Source organism: Cyprinus carpio, chromosome A4 (genome assembly GCF_018340385.1).
Source record: "Cyprinus carpio isolate SPL01 chromosome A4, ASM1834038v1, whole genome shotgun sequence".
Taxonomy (NCBI): Eukaryota; Metazoa; Chordata; class Actinopteri; order Cypriniformes; family Cyprinidae; genus Cyprinus; species Cyprinus carpio.
The window spans coordinates 24,055,531-24,075,568 of NC_056575.1; the positions used below are offsets into that span (position 1 = coordinate 24,055,531).

The 20,038-nt window shown below is 36.2% G+C and overlaps 1 protein-coding gene across 5 annotated transcripts; it reads right to left on the bottom strand.

The window, feature by feature from the left end:
- Positions 1–953: 953 nt before the first annotated feature.
- Positions 954–18,545, bottom strand: LOC109064786 (gastrula zinc finger protein XlCGF8.2DB-like). Of its 5 annotated transcripts, XM_042744660.1 has the most exons (4): positions 18,441–18,545; positions 17,758–17,912; positions 6,496–7,580; positions 3,642–3,745 (listed from the first exon to the last, which is right to left on the bottom strand). In XM_042744660.1, exons 2-4 carry the CDS (start codon positions 17,840–17,842, stop codon positions 3,740–3,742), a joined length of 1,176 nt encoding a protein of 391 aa, XP_042600594.1. In that variant the 5' UTR covers positions 17,843–17,912; positions 18,441–18,545; the 3' UTR covers positions 3,642–3,739. The 5 variants fall into 5 exon arrangements, with proteins under 5 accessions (XP_042600590.1, XP_042600591.1, XP_042600594.1 ...); XM_042744656.1 differs by lacking the exon at positions 6,496–7,580 and having other exon boundaries at positions 954–3,745; XM_042744658.1 differs by lacking the exon at positions 3,642–3,745 and having other exon boundaries at positions 5,367–7,580.
- Between the last annotated feature and the right edge of the window lie 1,493 nt (positions 18,546–20,038).

A 20,038-nucleotide genomic window follows, 5' to 3' on the forward strand; every position in this document is an offset into this window, starting at 1 on the left:
AGTCGTGGGGAGTGACAACATATGTGTTGGCTTTGTCTCGTGCATTAAATGCGGCACGCTGCTCGCCTATGACAGCAAAAAAAAACTGTCTTATGGCTTTGTCTCCTGTGTTCATCATTGTTTCACGTTTTTTTTTTTTTTTTTTTTTTTTACGTTTCTTTATTCGGAATTTCAGATCCATTTACAATTCATTTAACTATTTCTGAATTAAAAAACAACGCAGTTTACATGCTTCTTCCTTGTCGTATTATTAATTAAGATAATAATTAATAAATGCACGCACAATTAGGAACTTGATAAATGTTACAGATATGTTTTACTATGCACAAACAAATGGCTTTCAACTTACATGTGCAAAATTCAGAATTAAATGAATGTGCTGCAATTTGTACAAAAAGAGAGTCTGTAGTAGCCTGCATGGTTTTAGCCATTAAATAAGCACATTTAGTTTCAAGTTTGTCAAGCTTTGTTTTGAAGAAAGATTTTCTTTAAAGTGAATTTCATTTAGTATAAGTTGTATCTTAATTTTAATACATTTTTCATCAACCAATTGCCTGGATTTAATACATAAAAAGCAATATAACAGACAATATAATATTGACATGGAGGCGCCTCCGCGGTCACACTTACACCATTTGAAACTCACCGAATTTACAAATGCACATCTTGCTTGTTGCTCACACACGTATTATGTTGAAATAACAATATGTTGAAGTAACATTATTAATAATAATTAATCTTTAAGAATATTTGATTGAATGCTGAATGTTGTGCTTGTTCAATTTAATAAAAGTAAAACTTTAATTATGATAATTAAAACAATTGAATATTTAATATTGAGTGGCCAATTTTTGCTCATTTATTAATAGTATTTATATAATATATATATATAACTGCGCATCTCCCCCTGTAGCCTAAATGATCTAGCCCAGCAGCACCTGCGTTAATATAAAACATCTGGCGCCCGCCCTGGTTATAACGGCCCACATATTAAAAATGGTCGGGTTTATATCGGGCTCGGGCTCATAATTACAGTGAACGTGTCGGGCCGGGCCGGGCTCGGACACAACTTGCTCGGGCTCGGGTAGGGTCGGGCTTGATTTGTTGGGCCCGATCTAAGCTCTAGTTCCTTAGTAAAAGTTTGTCTCAGCAGCTTTGTGAATAGGTTTTAAGAGAAAACTATGCTGAAAACTTTTACTGCTATTTAGGAGAAATCTTAGTGGTAAGATAAAATGTTTTGTGAATACAGGCCCAGATTTGAAAAAATAAAAATCATGACATTTGCCTGATTTTTTTTTTATTTTTTTGAATTTAGTTTGTTATGGGCTGTCTGAGTCTGAAACTGTCATCCAACATGCCGTTTCAATTTGCAGCCGGTTTACGTAGATATATAGCTATTTGAATAAGACTCTCTGAGCCATATACGGGTCCAAGGCCGCCGCAGGGAAGAGAGGAGTGGGGTGAACAGTAGCACATTATAATTTAAAGAGACTTTAACGGGTTGCTGTGAATAGAGCTGTTTTTGACAAGGTAAAAAAGGTGTTGTTATCTCTCCAGTGTGAAGTCTCATGTGAGATGTAGAGCTCAACATGACCATTGAGGAATTTCAACCAAAGTGTGTTACAAACATTTCATGAAGATCCTAAAGAATCATACCAACTTCTGGAAAATGGACATCCAATATCCCCTTTAAAGTGCAGACTGAAAACATGTTTAACCGGTGCATTTTCTTACTAAAGATCAATCAAATAATGCAGTTTAATGTTTATTTCATTCAGTTATGTCACTTTATTTACAATCTTTCCATGACATTGTGGCATTTCACAGCAAGTTTAATATTACTAATATTTTGATCCCAAGGAATCGATACATGAAATGGAATGGCACCTCTATACAAGCGAAATTAGAGGGCATCTACAGCAACTGCTCAATATTACAAATTGAGATCATCAGATGTAGAGCTCATCAGAGGAGTTGACCAAAAAAAAAAAAAAAAATTCTAAATGGAAAGTACAAAGAGGAAAAGATTGGAAATGGTCATAAGATTTGGCCCACATTCAGCTACGGTGTGAACGGAGCCTTACATTCAAACAGGTCCGTATTTTCTGGTGCCATTTGAAACTGCTGAGCCATTTAAACCTCTTACCACACAAGGAACACAAATATCGTCTCACACCTGTGTGACTTTTCAGGTGTATCTGTAAGTGTAATGGCAAAATAAATTTTTTATTACAATGAACACAATTAAATTGACTTCTTCCAGAGTGAATGCACTGGTGATTTTTCAAATTGCTACTTTTCGTAAAACTTTTGTCACACTCTGAACACTGCAGTTTCTTTCCAGAATGCGCTCGCAAATGATGTTGCAGGTCCCTTTGATATGTGAAATGCTTTTTACATTGAGGACATGTGTAAGGCTTCTCTCCAGTGTGAATTCTCATGTGAGTCTTAAGGCTTACTTTTCGATTGAAACACCTTCCACAGTCCTGGCATTTAAAAGGCTTCTCTCCGGTGTGAATTATCATGTGAGTCTTCAGATTTCCTTTTTGCGAGAAGCTCTTCCCACACTGTTTGCATATATATGGCCTTTCTCCAGTGTGATCTCTCAAGTGGTAATCAAGGGATGGTTTATAAGTGAAACGCTTTCCACACTGAGGGCACATATAAGGTTTCTCTCCACTGTGAAGTCTCATGTGAGCCTTAAGACTTATTTTATGACTGAAAGTTTTTCCACACTGCTGGCATTTGAAAACTTTCTCTGCAGAGTGACTTACTACATGCCTGTTTAGGCGTTTCATGCTTGTGTAACTTCTTCCACACTGATCACATATAAAACAGTTCTCTCTTGAGTGAATCCTCATGTGCTGACTAAGAGTTACTTTACGTCTGAAACTCTTTCCACACTGATCACATGTGAATGGCTTCTCTCCAGTGTGAATATTCATGTGATACTTGAGGTTTAGTTCTCGTGTGAAGCTCTTCCCACACAGTTTGCAGGTGTAAGGACTCTCTCCAGTGTGAGTTGTCAAGTGGGCATTAAGGGCTGCTTTATATGTGAAATTCATTCCGCACTGAACACACATGTAAGGCTTTTCTCCAGTGTGAAGTCTCATGTGATTCTTGAGGTTTACTTTATGACTGAAACTCTTTCCACAGTCATGACATTTAAAACTGTCCTCTTTTGAGTGAATTCCCATATGGCATGTAAGGGTTACTTTACGTTTGAATTTCTTTCCACACTGATCACATGAGAATGGCTTGTCTCCAGTGTGTATGTTTATGTGATACCTAAGGTTTAGTTCTGTTGTGAAGCTCTTTTCACACTGTTGACAGGTGTAAGGCTTCTCTCCGGTGTGAACTCTCATGTGCCTTTTAAGGGCTCCGTTTTGAGTGAAACTTTTCCCACATTGTTGGCAGGTGAAAGAAATCTCTCCGGTGTGAATATTCATGTGGACTTTAAGGTTTCCTTTTTGAGTGAAACTTTTTCCACACTGCTGGCATATGAAAGGTTTCTCTCCAGTGTGAACTCTCATGTGGACATTGAGGTTTGGTTTTTGAGCGAAAGTCTTTCCACACTGACGGCAGGTGAAACATTTGTTAGATTCTGTATTCAGAGCTCTTTTTTGTGATGAAGTCTTTTCTGTCTGTGTGTATTTTTCTCCAATAATGAAGTCACGTTTCATGTACTGATTTTTCTCTTCCAATTCATTCAGTTCTTGACTCTCCTCTTTCAGTGTCTTCAGCTCTAAAGTGAAAAAATACAAATACAAGTTAGCCCTAGTGTAATGGCGATCTATATTCCTTTCCGTCCTCCACCGTTTCCATAGGGGACCAGCACCAATGGTTTTGACAATTACAACCATAAACTTTCAGTTTACAGTTTACTTTTCATTTGTCAGGTTACAACAAAAATCAAAAATCGAACTTAAGAACTATTTACACCTCTTCAAGCTTCAAATTAAATATGGTTTCAGAGAACGGTCAAAAGACTAACATCAAGTCCCTTCCTTCTTCTTACGGTTCAAAATATCAATGGTCACTTTCACTTGTTGCCTCTGGCTTGCTTAGTTGGGGACACTTAATATCCAGCGATATCGTCAACTTGATTGCACAGATACTATTTAAACTGAACTGAGCTGGATGATGACATCACTGAATTCAATGAACTGCCTTTAACTGAAAATTGAGTGTTTACTATTGTCATTTTGCATTATTGACAGACTATTTTCCTGTTTAATGCTGTAAACTATGTCCTTGTTTTCATTAACCAGCTCGGCAAGAAGTTACAGCTTTTCTTGCATCCAGTTTGGTTTTCTTTTACATTTGCATGTCTTACTATCAGCCATGATTATTCTACTCTGTTTATATGCATATTCGCTAATTATGAGAAGCATACATGTAACAGGCTGACAATTAGCTGAAAACATACTTGTTTGATTGGTGACACTTAAGCCCTATTCGCACAGGATTTGTACTTGGGGACCCCCCCAACTTGAGAGTCCCATTCTATGGTCTGATTAGATGGATTAAAAAAGAAACTAATATAGTTTCGTGCCCCGAGTCATTTACATTTCACCAGGTTAAAATAAACTCAAACTTTATGCTTGATTTATTTGTAACACATTAACCTCAAAACCTTTTCAGTTTTCTCTTTCTGCAAATTGTATGGTGTAGCGATATAACAGCACCCAAAATATTATCAAACACTCCAACACAGCTCCATTCTTTGCGAAAGACGGATAAAAAGGCACACAGGAAACAAAAACCTCAAAAAATTATATACAACCTGCCAAATGCAGGCCAAATCAGAGATGCCGATTTGCCTGGGACTAATATTATCACCGGACCTTGGTGTTCGGTGAAATATATTAGGTAATTTGCAAGGGAATTTTTACTTTACAAATAACAGACATGGCAGATTCGCAGGGGATTAAGATCACAGACAACCTCCGCAATTATTACAAATGACTGGAGGTCACCAGGTAATACTAATCCCGTGCGAAAAAGGCTTTCGCCTGCATTTTAAAATGTTTATTTGAATGTGGCAAATATTTTTAAACCTTTATCTTTACTCTAAAATATTTCCATGAATAAATCTCTGACAAACTATCAGCCAATCACTGTGTGCATAGTTAGTGAGCATGCTGACATCATCCATAGCAATAAGGTCAACCCCACCCTTACTCTTAGCTTAGGACTTCTCTGTATTCCTTAGTAAAAATTTGTTTCAGCAGCTTTGTGAATAGGTTTTAAGAGAAAACTCTGCTGAAAACTTTTACTGCTATTTAGGAGAACTCTTAGTGGTAAGATAAAATGTTTTGTGAATACAGGCCCAGGTTTGATAAAATGTTTTTTGTGTCATTTGCCTGATTTTTTTTTTATTTTTTTGAATTTAGTTTGTTATGGGCTGTCTGAGTCTAAAACTGTCATCCAGCAAGCTGTTTCAATTTGCAGCCGGTTTACGTAGATAGATAGCTATTTGAATAAGACCATCTCTGAGCCATATACGGGTCCAAGGCAGCAATTGTTTTGTTGACGCCGCAGGGAAGAGAGGAGTGGGGTGAACAGTAGCACATTATAATTTAAAGAGACTTTAACGGGTTGCTGTGAACAGAGCTGTTTTTGACAAGGTAAAAAATGTGTTGTTTTACATGACCATTGAGGAATTTCAACCAAAGTGTGTTACAAACATTTCATGAAGATCCTAAAGAATCATACCAACTTGTGGAAAATGGGCATCCAATATCCCCTTTAAAGTCCAGACTGGAAAAATGTTTAACCGGTGCATTTTCTTACTAAAGATCAATCAAATAATGCAGTTTAATGTTTATTTCTTTCAGTTATGTCACTTTATTTACAATCTTTCTGTGACATTGTGGCATTTCACAGGAAGTTTAATATTACTAATATTTTGATCCCAAGGAATCGATACATGAAATGGAATGGCACCTCTATACAAGCGAAATTAGAGGGCATCTACAGCAGCTGCTCAATATTACAAATTGAGATGGTCAGATGTAGAGCTCATCAGAGGAGTTGACCAAAAAAAAAAAAAAAAAATTCTAAATGGAAAGTACAAAGAGGAAAAGATTGGAAATGGTCATAAGATTTGGCCCACATTCAGCTACGGTGTGAACGGAGCCTTACATTCAAACAGGTCCGTATTTTCTGGTGCCATTTGAAACTGCTGAGCCATTTAAACCTCTTACCACACAAGGAACACAAATATCGTCTCACACCTGTGTGACTTTTCAGGTGTATCTGTAAGTGTAATGGCAAAATAAATTTTTTATCACAATGATCACAATTAAATTGACTTCTTTCAGAGTGAATGCACTGGTGATTTTTCAAATTGCTACTTTTCGTAAAACTTTTGTCACACTCTGAACACTGCAGTTTCTTTCCAGAATGTGCTCGCAAATGATGTTGCAGGTCTCTTTGATATGTGAAACGCTTCTTTCCAGTGTGAATTCTCATGTGAGTCTTAAGGCTTACTTTTCGATTGAAACACCTTCCACAATCCTGGCATTTAAAAGGCTTCTCTCCGGTGTGAATTATCATGTGAGTCTTCAGATTTCCTTTTTGTGAGAAGCTCTTCCCACACTGTTTGCATATATATGGCCTTTCTCCAGTGTGATCTCTCAAGTGGTAATCAAGGGATGGTTTATAAGTGAAACGCTTTCCACACTGAGGGCACGTATAAGGTTTCTCTCCACTGTGAAGTCTCATGTGAGCCTTAAGGCTTATTTTATGACTGAAAGTTTTTCCACACTGCTGGCATTTGAAAACTTTCTCTGCAGAGTGACTTACTACATGCCTGTTTAGGCGTTTCATGCTTGTGTAACTTCTTCCACACTGATCACATATAAAACAGTTCTCTCTTGAGTGAATCCTCATGTGCTGACTAAGAGTTACTTTACGTCTGAAACTCTTTCCACACTGATCACATGTGAATGGCTTCTCTCCAGTGTGAATATTCATGTGATACTTGAGGTTTAGTTCTCGTGTGAAGCTCTTCCCACACAGTTTGCAGGTGTAAGGACTTTCTCCAGTGTGAGTTGTCAAGTGGGCATTAAGGGCTACTTTATATGTGAAACTCATTCCACACTGAACACACATGTAAGGCTTTTCTCCAGTGTGAAGTCTCATGTGATTCTTGAGGTTTACTTTATGACTGAAACTCTTTCCACAGTCATGACATTTAAAACTGTCCTCTTTTGAGTGAATGCCCATATGGCATGTAAGGTTTGCTTTACGTTTGAATTTCTTCCCACACTGATCACATGAGAATGGCTTCTCTCCGGTGTGAATATTCATGTGGACTTTAAGGTTTCCTTTTTGAGTGAAACTTTTTCCACACTGCTGGCAGGTGAAAGGTTTCTCTCCAGTGTGAATTCTTATGTGGACATTGAGGTTTGGTTTTTGAGCGAAAGTCTTTCCACACTGACGGCAGGTGAAACATTTGTTAGATTCTGTATTCTGTGTGGATTTTTCTCCAGTAATGAAATCATGTTTCATGTACTGATTTTTCTCTTCCAATTCATTCAGTTCTTGACTCTCATCTTTCAGTGTCTTCAGCTCTAAAGTGAAAAAATACAAAAAAATGTAACCTTAGTGTAATGGCGAGTAATAACATCAAGCCCCTTCCATCTTCTTACGGTTCAAAATATCAACTTTCACATGTCGCCTCTGGCTTGCTTAGTTGGGGACACTTAATATCCAGCGATATCGTCGACTTGATTGCACAGATACTATTTAAACTGAACTGAGCTGGATGATGACATCACTGAATTCAATGACGAACTGCCTTTAACTGAAAATTGAGTGTTTACTATTGTCCTTGTGCATTATTGACACACTATTTTCCTATTTAATATGGTAAGGTGGTTTGACACAATCTGTATTGTTAAAAGCACTATATAAAGGTGACTGACTGACATGCATATTACTTATAAAATTGAAATTGACCTATGGAAAGTCATGTATGCAATATAAATATCACAAAATATGCAAACTGTAATCACTCTTAATATAAAGAATATAATAATAATAATAATATAGAAAATTATTAATTTCTTAATGTTCTTTATTGCGCTAACACCCAGTTTAATGATTCAAAGCAACAGACATCAAAACCAGCATGAAAGCATCAAAGCCAACAACATGAATGCTAGAATCCTATAAACCAGTGTTTCTCAATTGGTGGGTCGCGACCCATAAGTAAAAGAAACAACAAAATACATTATTCTAAATGTTTTTCTGATGTGAGACTTTTATTTTTAAAGATATGTGTGAAAGCTGTTGAAACTTTTTTTTTTTTGCAGTTTTAGTAAAGACTGCGTGAGAAAAACGTGCTGTATCTGCGGTCAGATGAAATGTTGTCAAACTTAATTTCAATCTCATTATTCTATCGTTATTTTTGTAACTTATGAAAAAAAAGGCTCTCACCTCAGAAAAATGCACTATCCTGTCCTGTCAGATATTTACACTGTGTCAGACTAGTCATGGCCTAGTGGTTAGAGAGTTTGACTCCTAACTAGTGTTGCTTTCGTCAACGAAAATTATGACTAAATATCGTTGTCAACGAACCTTTATCATGTGACGAAAACGAGACGAGACGAGACGCAACGTAAATGCTGGTCATGTGACGATGACTATAATTAAATGTATAATGCAATATCGTTTACAAATAAAAACGAGACTAAATGTGGTTTACAAAAAAAAACTATGCTAAAATGTCTCTTCATTTTTGTTGACCAAAACGAGACGAAACGAAATGTTTTAACATTATTTCGTCTCGTTTAGTCGTTATTATTATTTTGCAGTATTTCTGTTTCCTGTGTCTCACTGCGCAGACGCGACCGGCGTCACTTCCTCAAGTCCCACTCGCGGCATTATTTAGATGACAACAAACAAAGTTAAGCGGGATTTATACTTTCATCTGGCTCCGCTGACTGTGAGCGCACCTTCCCAAATGAACAAGGCTTTTATACTTGTCACGTTCGCCATTGTACTATTCTTTGAAATGACAGTGGAGCGACGAGGAGTAATTGTCCTCTAAAACCGTCAGGAATCACCGGTGAGAAGTCGTCATTTGCCAGTACAGCCAGTGCAAGTCTTGTGATGAATGAGTTGATGAATTAATAATTTCTTTATGTACAAACTTAAAACAATCTTAAACTATTGGCTGTATTACGCATCAAACACAAGACAACTTTAAGCAAATAGTGTATAATTAAGATCTAATTATTTCTGTCAAAAAGCACCTGATGGAGTTTGAACTTCACGTTAAGCTGCTTTTGTTTCACACAAATGCCGACACAGACGTGCATGTTCGGCTAGAATCGCCCTGAACTCGTGCTTGTTCAAATGAGGAAAGTTACAAAAAATGCCATGCACCCCACCACGTGAAATTAGTTTGTGCGCACTCAAAGCGAACTTCCAGCAACACCGCAATGACGTCATATTTTCCGTGCTCACCCAAGCGAAATTGAAGATGCATCGAGTATAAATCAGCCTTGACACAGAGAAAGGACCGATGGGAGAAAAATTAGCAGATTATTATTATTTTTTTTTTTTTATTGTTTTAATTTATTTTATTTAAATTTATGTGTACTTCTAACATGTTTGGTTGGTAAAATAAATGTTGTAAATTCAAATCAGAGAGTCTTCCGTGTCTGGAATGGATGTATTCTTGGGTCTATAAGGTAACAATAATATAATAAGATAACCTTCCTCCCTCCTGTTATTTAGCAGCTGTCAGAGCCTTTTGAAGTCTGTTGGTTTCCTCCTGTAACTCCATTCTGCTGGGGTCCTTGTGGGATCTGTGAGATCCGTCATCTGTTGCTTGAGATCATTTACCTCCTGTTTCAGACTAATGAGGACATTTGTCAGGAAGATTATGATCTTGGTGATCTCTTTGTAGTCATAACTCTGGATTGAGTCATGAGTCAGTAGTACCCTTGTTGTCTAGATGCTTTCGGCTCTGGTGCAGTAGGATGTCTTCAGCCCTGGGTAGATGGGTGTTGCTCACAGGGCCTGGTCAGACTGAGCATTCGCAACATTTTGGCAAACTCATGTTAAGAGCAAGGGCGAGAGACTAATGCAAGATCAAACAGAATGTGGAGCTAGGTTTTACAGTTGTGGTTAGCTGGTGAAGTATTCTGTTATTATCTTTGCTGTGGATAGCAGAATGCTAAGATAGGTTTGGGTCAGCATATGTTTGCTGAAAGGGGCATAAGCAGAGTTCTAATTGATGACTTAAGACTGTTCTCATTGCCAAATTATCACTCAGAACTTACTGATAGTTCACAACAGGCTCGATCTCTGAGGAAGTGAAGTAGAGGAGGGAAAAGGAAGAGGAGAGCATTTCTATTCAGATTATGCTTATTACTTGGTTCTCAGGACTATAATTATGCCCTAGTATTGGTCTAGGTGACTTGTGTAACAGGGTCATAAAATTAGAGCACATGTTGAAAATAAACATCAAAAATAAAAGTATCTCTGCTTACTTTTGAGGTTCAGAGAGAACATCAAACCGAAGTGGAACAAAAGGGGGTATAGAATGTAAATGGATTTAAAAATAGCTGACTGCTATTATTACAACAGGGTAATCAATCTGATATAAGGAACAATCAGTAGCACTAGTGATTAACTGTAAGATTTGTGTTGGGCAACACACCATGGTTGGTCACAGCTGCTGAGTGTTCAGCTCCCATGCTTAGACCATACCACGTGTGTGCCCCGCCCTCCGTAGCATGTTAATCACTGTGCTATTAAAAACCCCCAATAACTTAATTCTTCTCTAGATAAACAGTTAAAGTTAATTAAATTTAGATTTTAATTAACTAGTAACCGAGCAAATAGCATTCAGGAAGGATACAACTAAGTTTGTTACATTAGCTGAGAGGAATTGAAGATATGTAAACAGAGAATAGAGAAAGTGAAAAATCATAAACCAGGGATTAGGTTAAATTCAAATTACTTCACACTGCATACACACATGCTGTGTTTAAAAGCTTCAAGTAAAGGATGTTAAACCCTAATTGTTCAAGCTATTCGATAGCTTAGCCTAAGATGCAACGATGCTAAGTCATGTTAGCTTAGCCACTTAAGGTGGTCTGTTTACAACATGGCACCACCAGGTGATGTGTCTGCTATGATGAGTTTGCACTTCCTGTGACAAGTCGTTATCATAGTAACCAATGCATGCTAGTGCAATTCAAGCAGTTTAGTGTCTGCCTATTTCAAAGAAGTTGCCCACAGTTTTAAAACGTGGTGCGTTCAGTCCTTCAAGACTTGTTGCATTAAACAAGCACTTCTGTGAGTGCTTCTCTAATTTCACAATAGACTTCTTGCACTTGTTTAAAGAATAACAAAGCAGGTTTGCTGTAAGTTAAAGCCGGTTTAAACATATATGTAGTTATGTGTGTCTCACACATGAATACTAAAGTACAGTATTTGACCTTTAGTTTCATTTAGTGAGTGAAACACAGTAATGACCACCAGGTTGCTAGGCTTGTATACATACACTCAATGTGGATGAATTGCATCAATCTAATTATAATCTATAAGGCCTTGATGCTGTAGAAAGAGGAGCATCACTCAAATCTAACTTTATATAACAATGTACTGACATTTCTTCGTCAGAAACAGTTTAAACAATACTGCAATTTTGTGATTTCTTCACTAATGCAGATTAATGCATTATGGTACAGTTTGGACTATTGAGCTGAGGTTTCTTCGTCAGGACAGACTTACACTATAATACTGAAATTAGGGTTTCTTCGCTAAAATCAGATTAACCTTACACTGATACCATTAAGCATGAAATACATAAAGACTCTTTCAATCATAATAGTGGTACCAATTCAAACCCCTACTTTATCTGCATTTAAACAAGCCAGCAAATGAGTATCTCAAGTCACGCCCTATTCTAACCTGGACTATCAAGCACACACTTTTAGGTTGACAGTGTTTTAAGCTCATAACCTTTGTTTTATCTTGCCCGCATTCTTCTCCACCATTACTGTTGCGAATCAGCTCAAAGGGGAAATATGAATAACCAATCATAACTAGTTATGATAAATTATAAATATTTAGATCCGCTGTAAGTATTTACTTGACCTGTCTGTCAATTCTAAGAACGTTACTTTCCTGTTTAAGGAAAATAACTTTCTTACTGTACAATACTACTCAGAGCATGTAGCTAAAATCTGCATGATTAGGGACTTCAGTTATGAGCAAACAATGAACAACCTCAAGTGTGATAAAGTGAGACTTTATTAACTACATAAACACTTAAACTAGTCTAACATACACACACACACATAGTGTGCATAGGGAAAAGGGTTTAAGCTTAAGCAGTAAAGAGATGAGAAATAAAGACATGAAGCTATGATACAATTTGATATTCAGCAGATCTACAGCCTGAAGGAAACATCAGTTTCTTAGTTCAAACACACCTTCATAAAAGGTGCATATGATACTTAATGTATAAGTTGATACTTGCACGTCTCGCCTGTTTGAAAAAGAGTCCTGATGCACTTTGGGGGTCCAGTTGGTCTCTGCTGAAGTGAGTTGATGAAAAGACCAGTTTGAATCAGAGGATATTGATGAATGGAAAGTCAAGGCCGAAAGGCCTAGTGCAAGCTTAGCGTGGTTTTTAAGACTCTTAGCTCAGCATCTTCTCCTGGAATTCCTGAATCTAAAAGAACCACCCTGATCTGGTGATCAGTGATCTATATAGGGTGATGTTGTCACACCCTCAGGATTTAAATGAGCTAATGAGGAATGGTATCTTTTGGAGGGAAGTTTTACAACTCTTTGTTTCTAGTATGGTGTCTTGCATATGAAATTAGATTGGGGGTTTCAAGAAAAGAATCTTTAAGATTCTTATAAAACTAATGCGTTGCATAGGCATCAACATATAATATACACTCATTAAGATCATGAAAATACGAACTCATAGATACCAAACATCATATAGATGGTTATATTAACTAGTGATCCATCATAAGCATGTATAAAACATGATACAAGACAAAAATACAATATACGAGAACATTAACAACACACACAATGACCTGAAGTATATGTGTGTTCATTCAAAGAAAGATTTTTCTATGAATTAATTAGAGAAGAGTCCATTTTTATAGCAGTATGTTTTAGAGAGAACTGAGCAGGAGGAAGGTCCTCTCCACATACTTTCAGGTTGCAAAAGTCTTGCTGAGGTGTCATGGTTGCCATTCTAACCAGGGGTCTGGAGTCATTCACAGACATCCTGGCACCTTGTATGTTTATTGGATGAGGGGTCTTTGATCATTTGTTGATCTTTTGAATAATTGATTTGTTAAATCAAATTTAAAATGGTTTGTCTGATTGGTCCAGATGCTACACTTTTAATAAACTACAGAACAGAGCGAGCCGGAAGCGGCGCGCCTCATGCGGGCAGGTCTTATATGCTCTGAGAACGAACACTGCACTAGTGATACAAAACACACAGGTCTGTTAAGAGCAATACTTTTAATATAGACAAATTATCATTAGGCTGGGCTACTGTATGTTTTTTTTATGACTGCCATATTCGCAAGTATTTCCCAAGCAAATTAACTGCACGTTTTTATCAAGCAAAAGGTGCAAAATTACTGATTAACATGGCGGTTAAAAAAAGCAGCTCGTTTTTTTTTTTTACACCAACAATATACTATAGGCGTACTAACTAGAGCCCGACCGATATATCGGCCCGGCCGATATTATCGGCCGATATGAGCTAATTGCATTTAAATCGGCATCGGCGTTTATAACGGCCGATGAAACATGAGAAACAGAGTCTCATTCTTCACTCATGTTATGAGTGTTGCATAGTTTGCCCACCAGAGGGAGCTCTGCAACTCCCCAGTTGACAACAGCGCCAGAAATCCACTACAGAAGAAAGCTATCAGCCGAGCCACGGAGATGCACTCTTTTGACGGTGAGTCTGGCGTTCGTCATGTGAAATGATTGTAGATTTAGTTCATACACTGTATATAAAAACAGTGTGGTAGTTCTAGCTAGCGGTCCTATCATTATCACTACTAAATATTCTGTAACATCACTTACAGCCGCTAATGCATTGCTATATTAGATTAGCCACAAAGCTAATACCATGTTTATCAGTGGAAGAGCGCGAACGTTAATAAGAGGTCAAACTATAACGTTAGCGTTTAACTTATTCTAAATATATCTGCAGTGTTTCCCACATAATGACCGCGTAACTGTGGCAGGGGGGCGTGTGTAGTCAATGACTATAAGTTATGTACAGCGTGCCTCGAAAAAAACAACTGTTACGTTATTCTAACGCTAACATAGCTTCCTGTTTAGCAGGCCCCTTAAATGCTTGCTATTAACTTGTTTGAAGGTGGTTCTTCTAAAAATTGACAGCGGTGTGTTCATGACACTTACGTTAACCATTCAACTTCGAATTGATTCTGTAATCTTCCGGTAACAGTAGGCTAACTTTACATTCGCCAGCGCATGACGATGTTTTGATTCAGACTGCACAAAGAGAAGAGGAGAAGATATACGGGTCCGTTGTGAATGTGTCTGTGAGAGCAAATATAGTGTAGTTACAGTAACTACAGTAGGTGCGTCAGAAATGATTAAACCAGAGGGGACATGTAAATAAATGTGAGCTGAACAAGCGCTTTTTTTTCTTCTTTTTTACAGATTGTTTCAAAGCAGCTTTACAGACATAACAGGAAAATGTTGTAATAATATAGTTAAATATAAGTAGGTAATAGGTAATACCTATTGCTTGACAAATAAATAAAAAAAAAATATATATATATATATATATATATATATATATATATATATATATATATATATATATATTTATTTCTCTATATTTCTAATTTTTGCCTATGTAGGAGATCCCTGTTTATTATTATAATTCTAATGATGACATGAGTAATGATACATGGTGATATTATTAATACACATGCTTATTCTTTCTCTGTCTCTCTTTCTGCCCTACAGATGGCTGAAAAAGGTGAACGCTGTAGCAGCAAAGTGTGGGACTACTTCTGCAAAGATTCCTCTAATGCAGTGTTTGTTTTGATCATTAAAAAATATATACTTTTGATGTGCAATTGTTTAGTCATTGAGACTGTAATCTAAGGCTTTTTTTAACATAATCCCTTCTGGAAAATGGTTTATACAGCCCACATACATAGAACAGGCAGATATTTTGCTATTGAATGTTGTGTAAGTGTAGTTTGTATGGAAATGGGTCTAATATCCAGTTTATTTTCAAAATCAAAATATCGGCTTATAAATCGGCTATTTTCGAGTTAATATCGGCATCGGCATCGGCCCCCAAAAATCCATATCGGTCGGGCTCTAGTACTAACAGAACTCGGGTGATTTTTTCAAACTTGATGTGCTGTTGTGGTAGGCCAGTTTCAAATCGCATATTTGGCACATGGCCTTTGTCTTGTCCTCACACAATTTAAAGTGCTCCCTCACAGCTGAGGTCTTCTGCATTTTTGCCTTCTCTTCCAGATGAACTGAATCTTGACGTTCACTCATGTGCGATGCATAATCAAGCGCGAATGAGAACTGTTTCGCGGGGGATGCCAAGTGTGCGAAAAAAAAAAGAAGAAGATGATTCGAATCTCAAAATTGAAAATCGAATGCAATATTCGAATAATTGAATATTCTGGTCCAGCCCTAGAAAATTAACTCACGAAAAACAAAATATTTATATATAAATATATACTATAATATTAAAAAGTAATTTCTTTAAAATTTATAGCCCATTTTTTTATAATGCAACTACATATGATAGATAGGGCAAAACAAATACAGTATGGCACAAAGTGCTTAAAGTATGCGCATCCGATGCGCAGAATGATGCTCTTGAAGCAACATGGAATCACAGCACACAGCATTTTGCATTAAAAATTTCAAAGCACAAAGGGAAGAGACATTGATGCGTATTATATCTGTTCCATCTGTTCTTTTTACATTTAGAGATTTCAGTTGCTGTGCACATTACAAACAATTTATAGTCTTTTCTACTCCCGTTTTGTTCTAACAGACACCCGGTAGCAAGGAACATAATTTAGAAACAACAATAAACAAGCAAGATAAAGTCCTTTTATGCAAAATCATAGATATTTATCTACAAGCACTGAATGATCGTGGAGAGAGTTTTACCGAGCTGACTGTGTTTATATGTAAACCTAAAAGCTAACCAACTGTGTTTGCATGCTTTACATGCAAATAATGTACTTTTGTGATTGTGAATAAGTAGGGCTGTGCAAAAAATCGAATACAATTTTCATGCGCATCTCATCAGTAAAGACGCTCCTGTAATTAGTAGTATTTCTCCAGCATGTGCGTTCAGATCAGGGTTGCAAGGTTTTCACAACAAATCCTGCCCAGTTGCTTCTCAAAACTAGTCCAAAACTAGCCCAATCGCGTTTCCAGGAGGTTTCCGCGATAAAAATTGCATCCCGGGGTTAAAATGTACGTTTTTTGGCATGGTTCCCTTGTTAATATTCACATTTTAGGGGCTAAATATCACATTATTGGTATTGGGGTCGCTTCAACCCGCGGACATGGAAAAACAACCGCAGACTTGGCAACACTGGTTCAGGTGGAGCGGCATTTTACTACACAGAGCCGTAGTCCACCGACAAGCTACACAAAATCGCTTTCAAAATCGACAAAGAATCGCCTGCGATTTTAAAATCGATTTTGTGTGTTTGACTGTCAGTGAATTACGGCTCTGTGTAGTAAATGCCAACCAGTGTTGCCAAGTCTGTGGTTGTTTTTCGTGTTCGCGGGTTGAAGCGACCCCAATACCAATAACGTGGTATTTAGCCCCTAAAATGTGAATATTACCAAGGCAACCCTGCCAAAAAACGTACATTTTAACCCCGGGATGCAATTTTTATCGGGGAACCTCCTGGAAACGCGATTGGGCTAGTTTTGGACTAGTTTTGAGAAGCAACTGGGCAGGATTTGTTGTGAAAACCTGGCAACCCTAATTACAGGAGCGTCTTTACTGATGAGATGTGCATGAAAATCGTATTCGATTTTTTGCACAGCCCTATGAATAAGTGCAGTGTCCTATCGCTGAGTTAACATAAGATGTGAATGTATGTCATGTTGTACAGTATATTGAGACAGAGGCGCCAGAACTGCAACTGATAGAATGTGTGCTGTAGCACGATACTATGATAATTCTTCAAAGGCAGATCATGGAGAAGTTTGAGTCTCATTCTCTAAGCTAGTTGATTTAGATGACTATGCACTTTTGTTTTTGTAGATCTAGAGCATTCATTCCCTATATTATCTACACTCCTCTGCTTCCTTGTTTGACAAATGTACAGTTTTATATCAGCATATTGATAATGTTTATTTAGTCATACAGCAGTCCTACAGTCTGAAACACTGTATTGCAACAACCAAAGCAATAATCAACAGACCGAAAAAAAAACAATATCATCACAATTTTAATGTCACAAAATAATTGTTTTGTTTAGGCTACTTATTTCAAGGGCATTTATTATGACGTATCACAACTTGCTAGTAGGAACTTCTCATGTGCACTTAAAAGGCATCATTAGTATTTGATTGGTCATTTAATTTCAACAAGTTTGCCCACATGAGGCGACCAGCTCCATGACAAATAAAAGCCCTTTTATTAGGACACTTATTACATTCTTCAAAACTATCAGAGGTCATCTTTGAAAAATGAAAACTAACCTGTTTGTTCCTCTGTATCTTCTTGTTTGACTCTGAATGTTTCTTCAATCCTCACATCTTCACTCTCCTCTTTAATAAATGCCATCTTTATAAAAGTGTGTCACGTGGATCTCAGTAGCTTCACCAGGAGTTTGTGTTTGGACACAATATCTTGTCTAAGATGGGAAAAGGTAACAGAAAAACAGACAGTTAGTGGTCTCTAATTTATTTTATTAGCCAAGACCTACCAAAATCACATCTAAATGACATATTCCACATTCACGAAAACATCTGCTTGCAATTGATTCGTAAAACTTGTCATTATTCCTGTTCGTGTTTTCGTTACATTTACGACACTTTGAGCAGAAGATGACATCATCATTTGGCGTTTCGAAAAGCAACAGTGTATAATTTTCACTGTGCATAATTTAGTTCCATTCATTCTGTTTCGAAAGTTGCATTTCTCGAATCACACATTGCTAATGACCGAATCCGTGTTTACAATGAAACGATTCACGATGTAGAGAACAAACTAAGAAGAGCCTCGTCTGTTTCTCACAAAAATAATGTTAAATAATCCTGCATAAAGCATTAGAGTAATACATTCAATAATAATTATGTTATGTAAATGTCATTGCAAAAGTATGAAATAAAATTAACGCTTTGTATTGATTTAAACACTTTAAAAGCTTCAAAACACAAACCTTTCTTCAGCCTGATCGCAGACGCCAGAGAGTTGCTCGGTGAGACGCAGCCTTACGACGTCACATCGCCAGACCAAAATAAAAGTCCCGTTCACAAGTTAAAATCCCAAAAGTGAATAGAAATCTGCAGACGGAAAACACAAACAAATAATACGATGCCTAGCGATGCTGACATGAAAGATTCTGTATCAATGCATGCATTAATTGTATTTTTATTTTATAAAAAAAATTATATATATATATATATATATATATATATATATATATATATATATATATATATATATATATATATATATATTCTGTATCAATGCATACAAAAATACAAATATATATATATATATATGTATTTTTGTATGCATTGATACAGAATCTTTATATATACAGTACAGGTCAAAAGTTTGGAAACATTACTATTTTTAATGTTTTTGAAAGAAGTTTCTTCTGCTCATCAAGCCTGCATTTATTTGATCAAAAATACAGAAAAAACAGTAATATTGTGATATATTATTACAATTTAAAATAATTGTTTTTTATACTCTTATTATACTTTAAATTATCATTTATTTTCTGTGATGCAAAGCTGAATTTTTAGGATCATCATCACATGATCCTTTAGAAATCATTCTAATATGATGATTCATTATCAAAGTTGGAAAACAGTTCTGCTGCTTAATATTTTTTTCAGAACGTGATACTTTTTTAGGATACTTTGATGAATAAAAAGTAAAAAAGAAATAATAAAAAAAAAGAAGCTATGTTTTAAAATATAAATATTTAGTAATAACAATATACACTACTGGTCAGTAATTTGGGGTCAGTAATTTTTTTTTCTTTCTTTTTTTAAATAAAATCAATACTTTTATTCAGCAAGGATGTGTTAAATTGATAAAAAGTGATAGTAAAGAAAATATATTATTAGAATATATATTATTCGAATTTTTTTATTTTTTATTGTGAATAAATGCAGTTCTTTTTAACCTTTTATTGATCAAATATATTAGACAGCAGAAACTGTTTCCCAACACTCATAATAAATCAGAATATTAGAATGATTTCTAAATGATCATGTGATAGACTGGATGTTACATGTGACACTGAAGGCTGGAGTAATGATCCTGAAATTCAGCTTTGCATCACAGGAATAAATTATTTTTTTTTAAAGTATATTCAAATAGAAAACTATTATTTTAAGTTGTAATAATATTTCACAATATTACTGTTTTTTCTGTATTTTTGATCAAATAAATGCAGGCTTGATGAGCAGAAGAAACTTCTTTCAAAAACATTAAAAATAGTAATGTTTCCAAACTTTTGGTCTGTACTGTATAGAGATATGTTAAGATTTCACAGCCTTCCCAATTTGATTCCATTAATTGCACTAATCTCTATAATGTTATTGACTTTTTTCCAATTTTATGTGCAACCCTAAAACCATGCATCACAAAATTATTTTATTATCTCACAATAATAGTGCTAATAATTTGTTCTTAAGTTGTTTTAAAGTTTTTTTTTTTTTTTTGGGGGGGGGGGGGTTGGGGGGGGGGGGGGGGGGGATTTATACTGAGACCCCATTTTGCATAATAATATTATCAGTT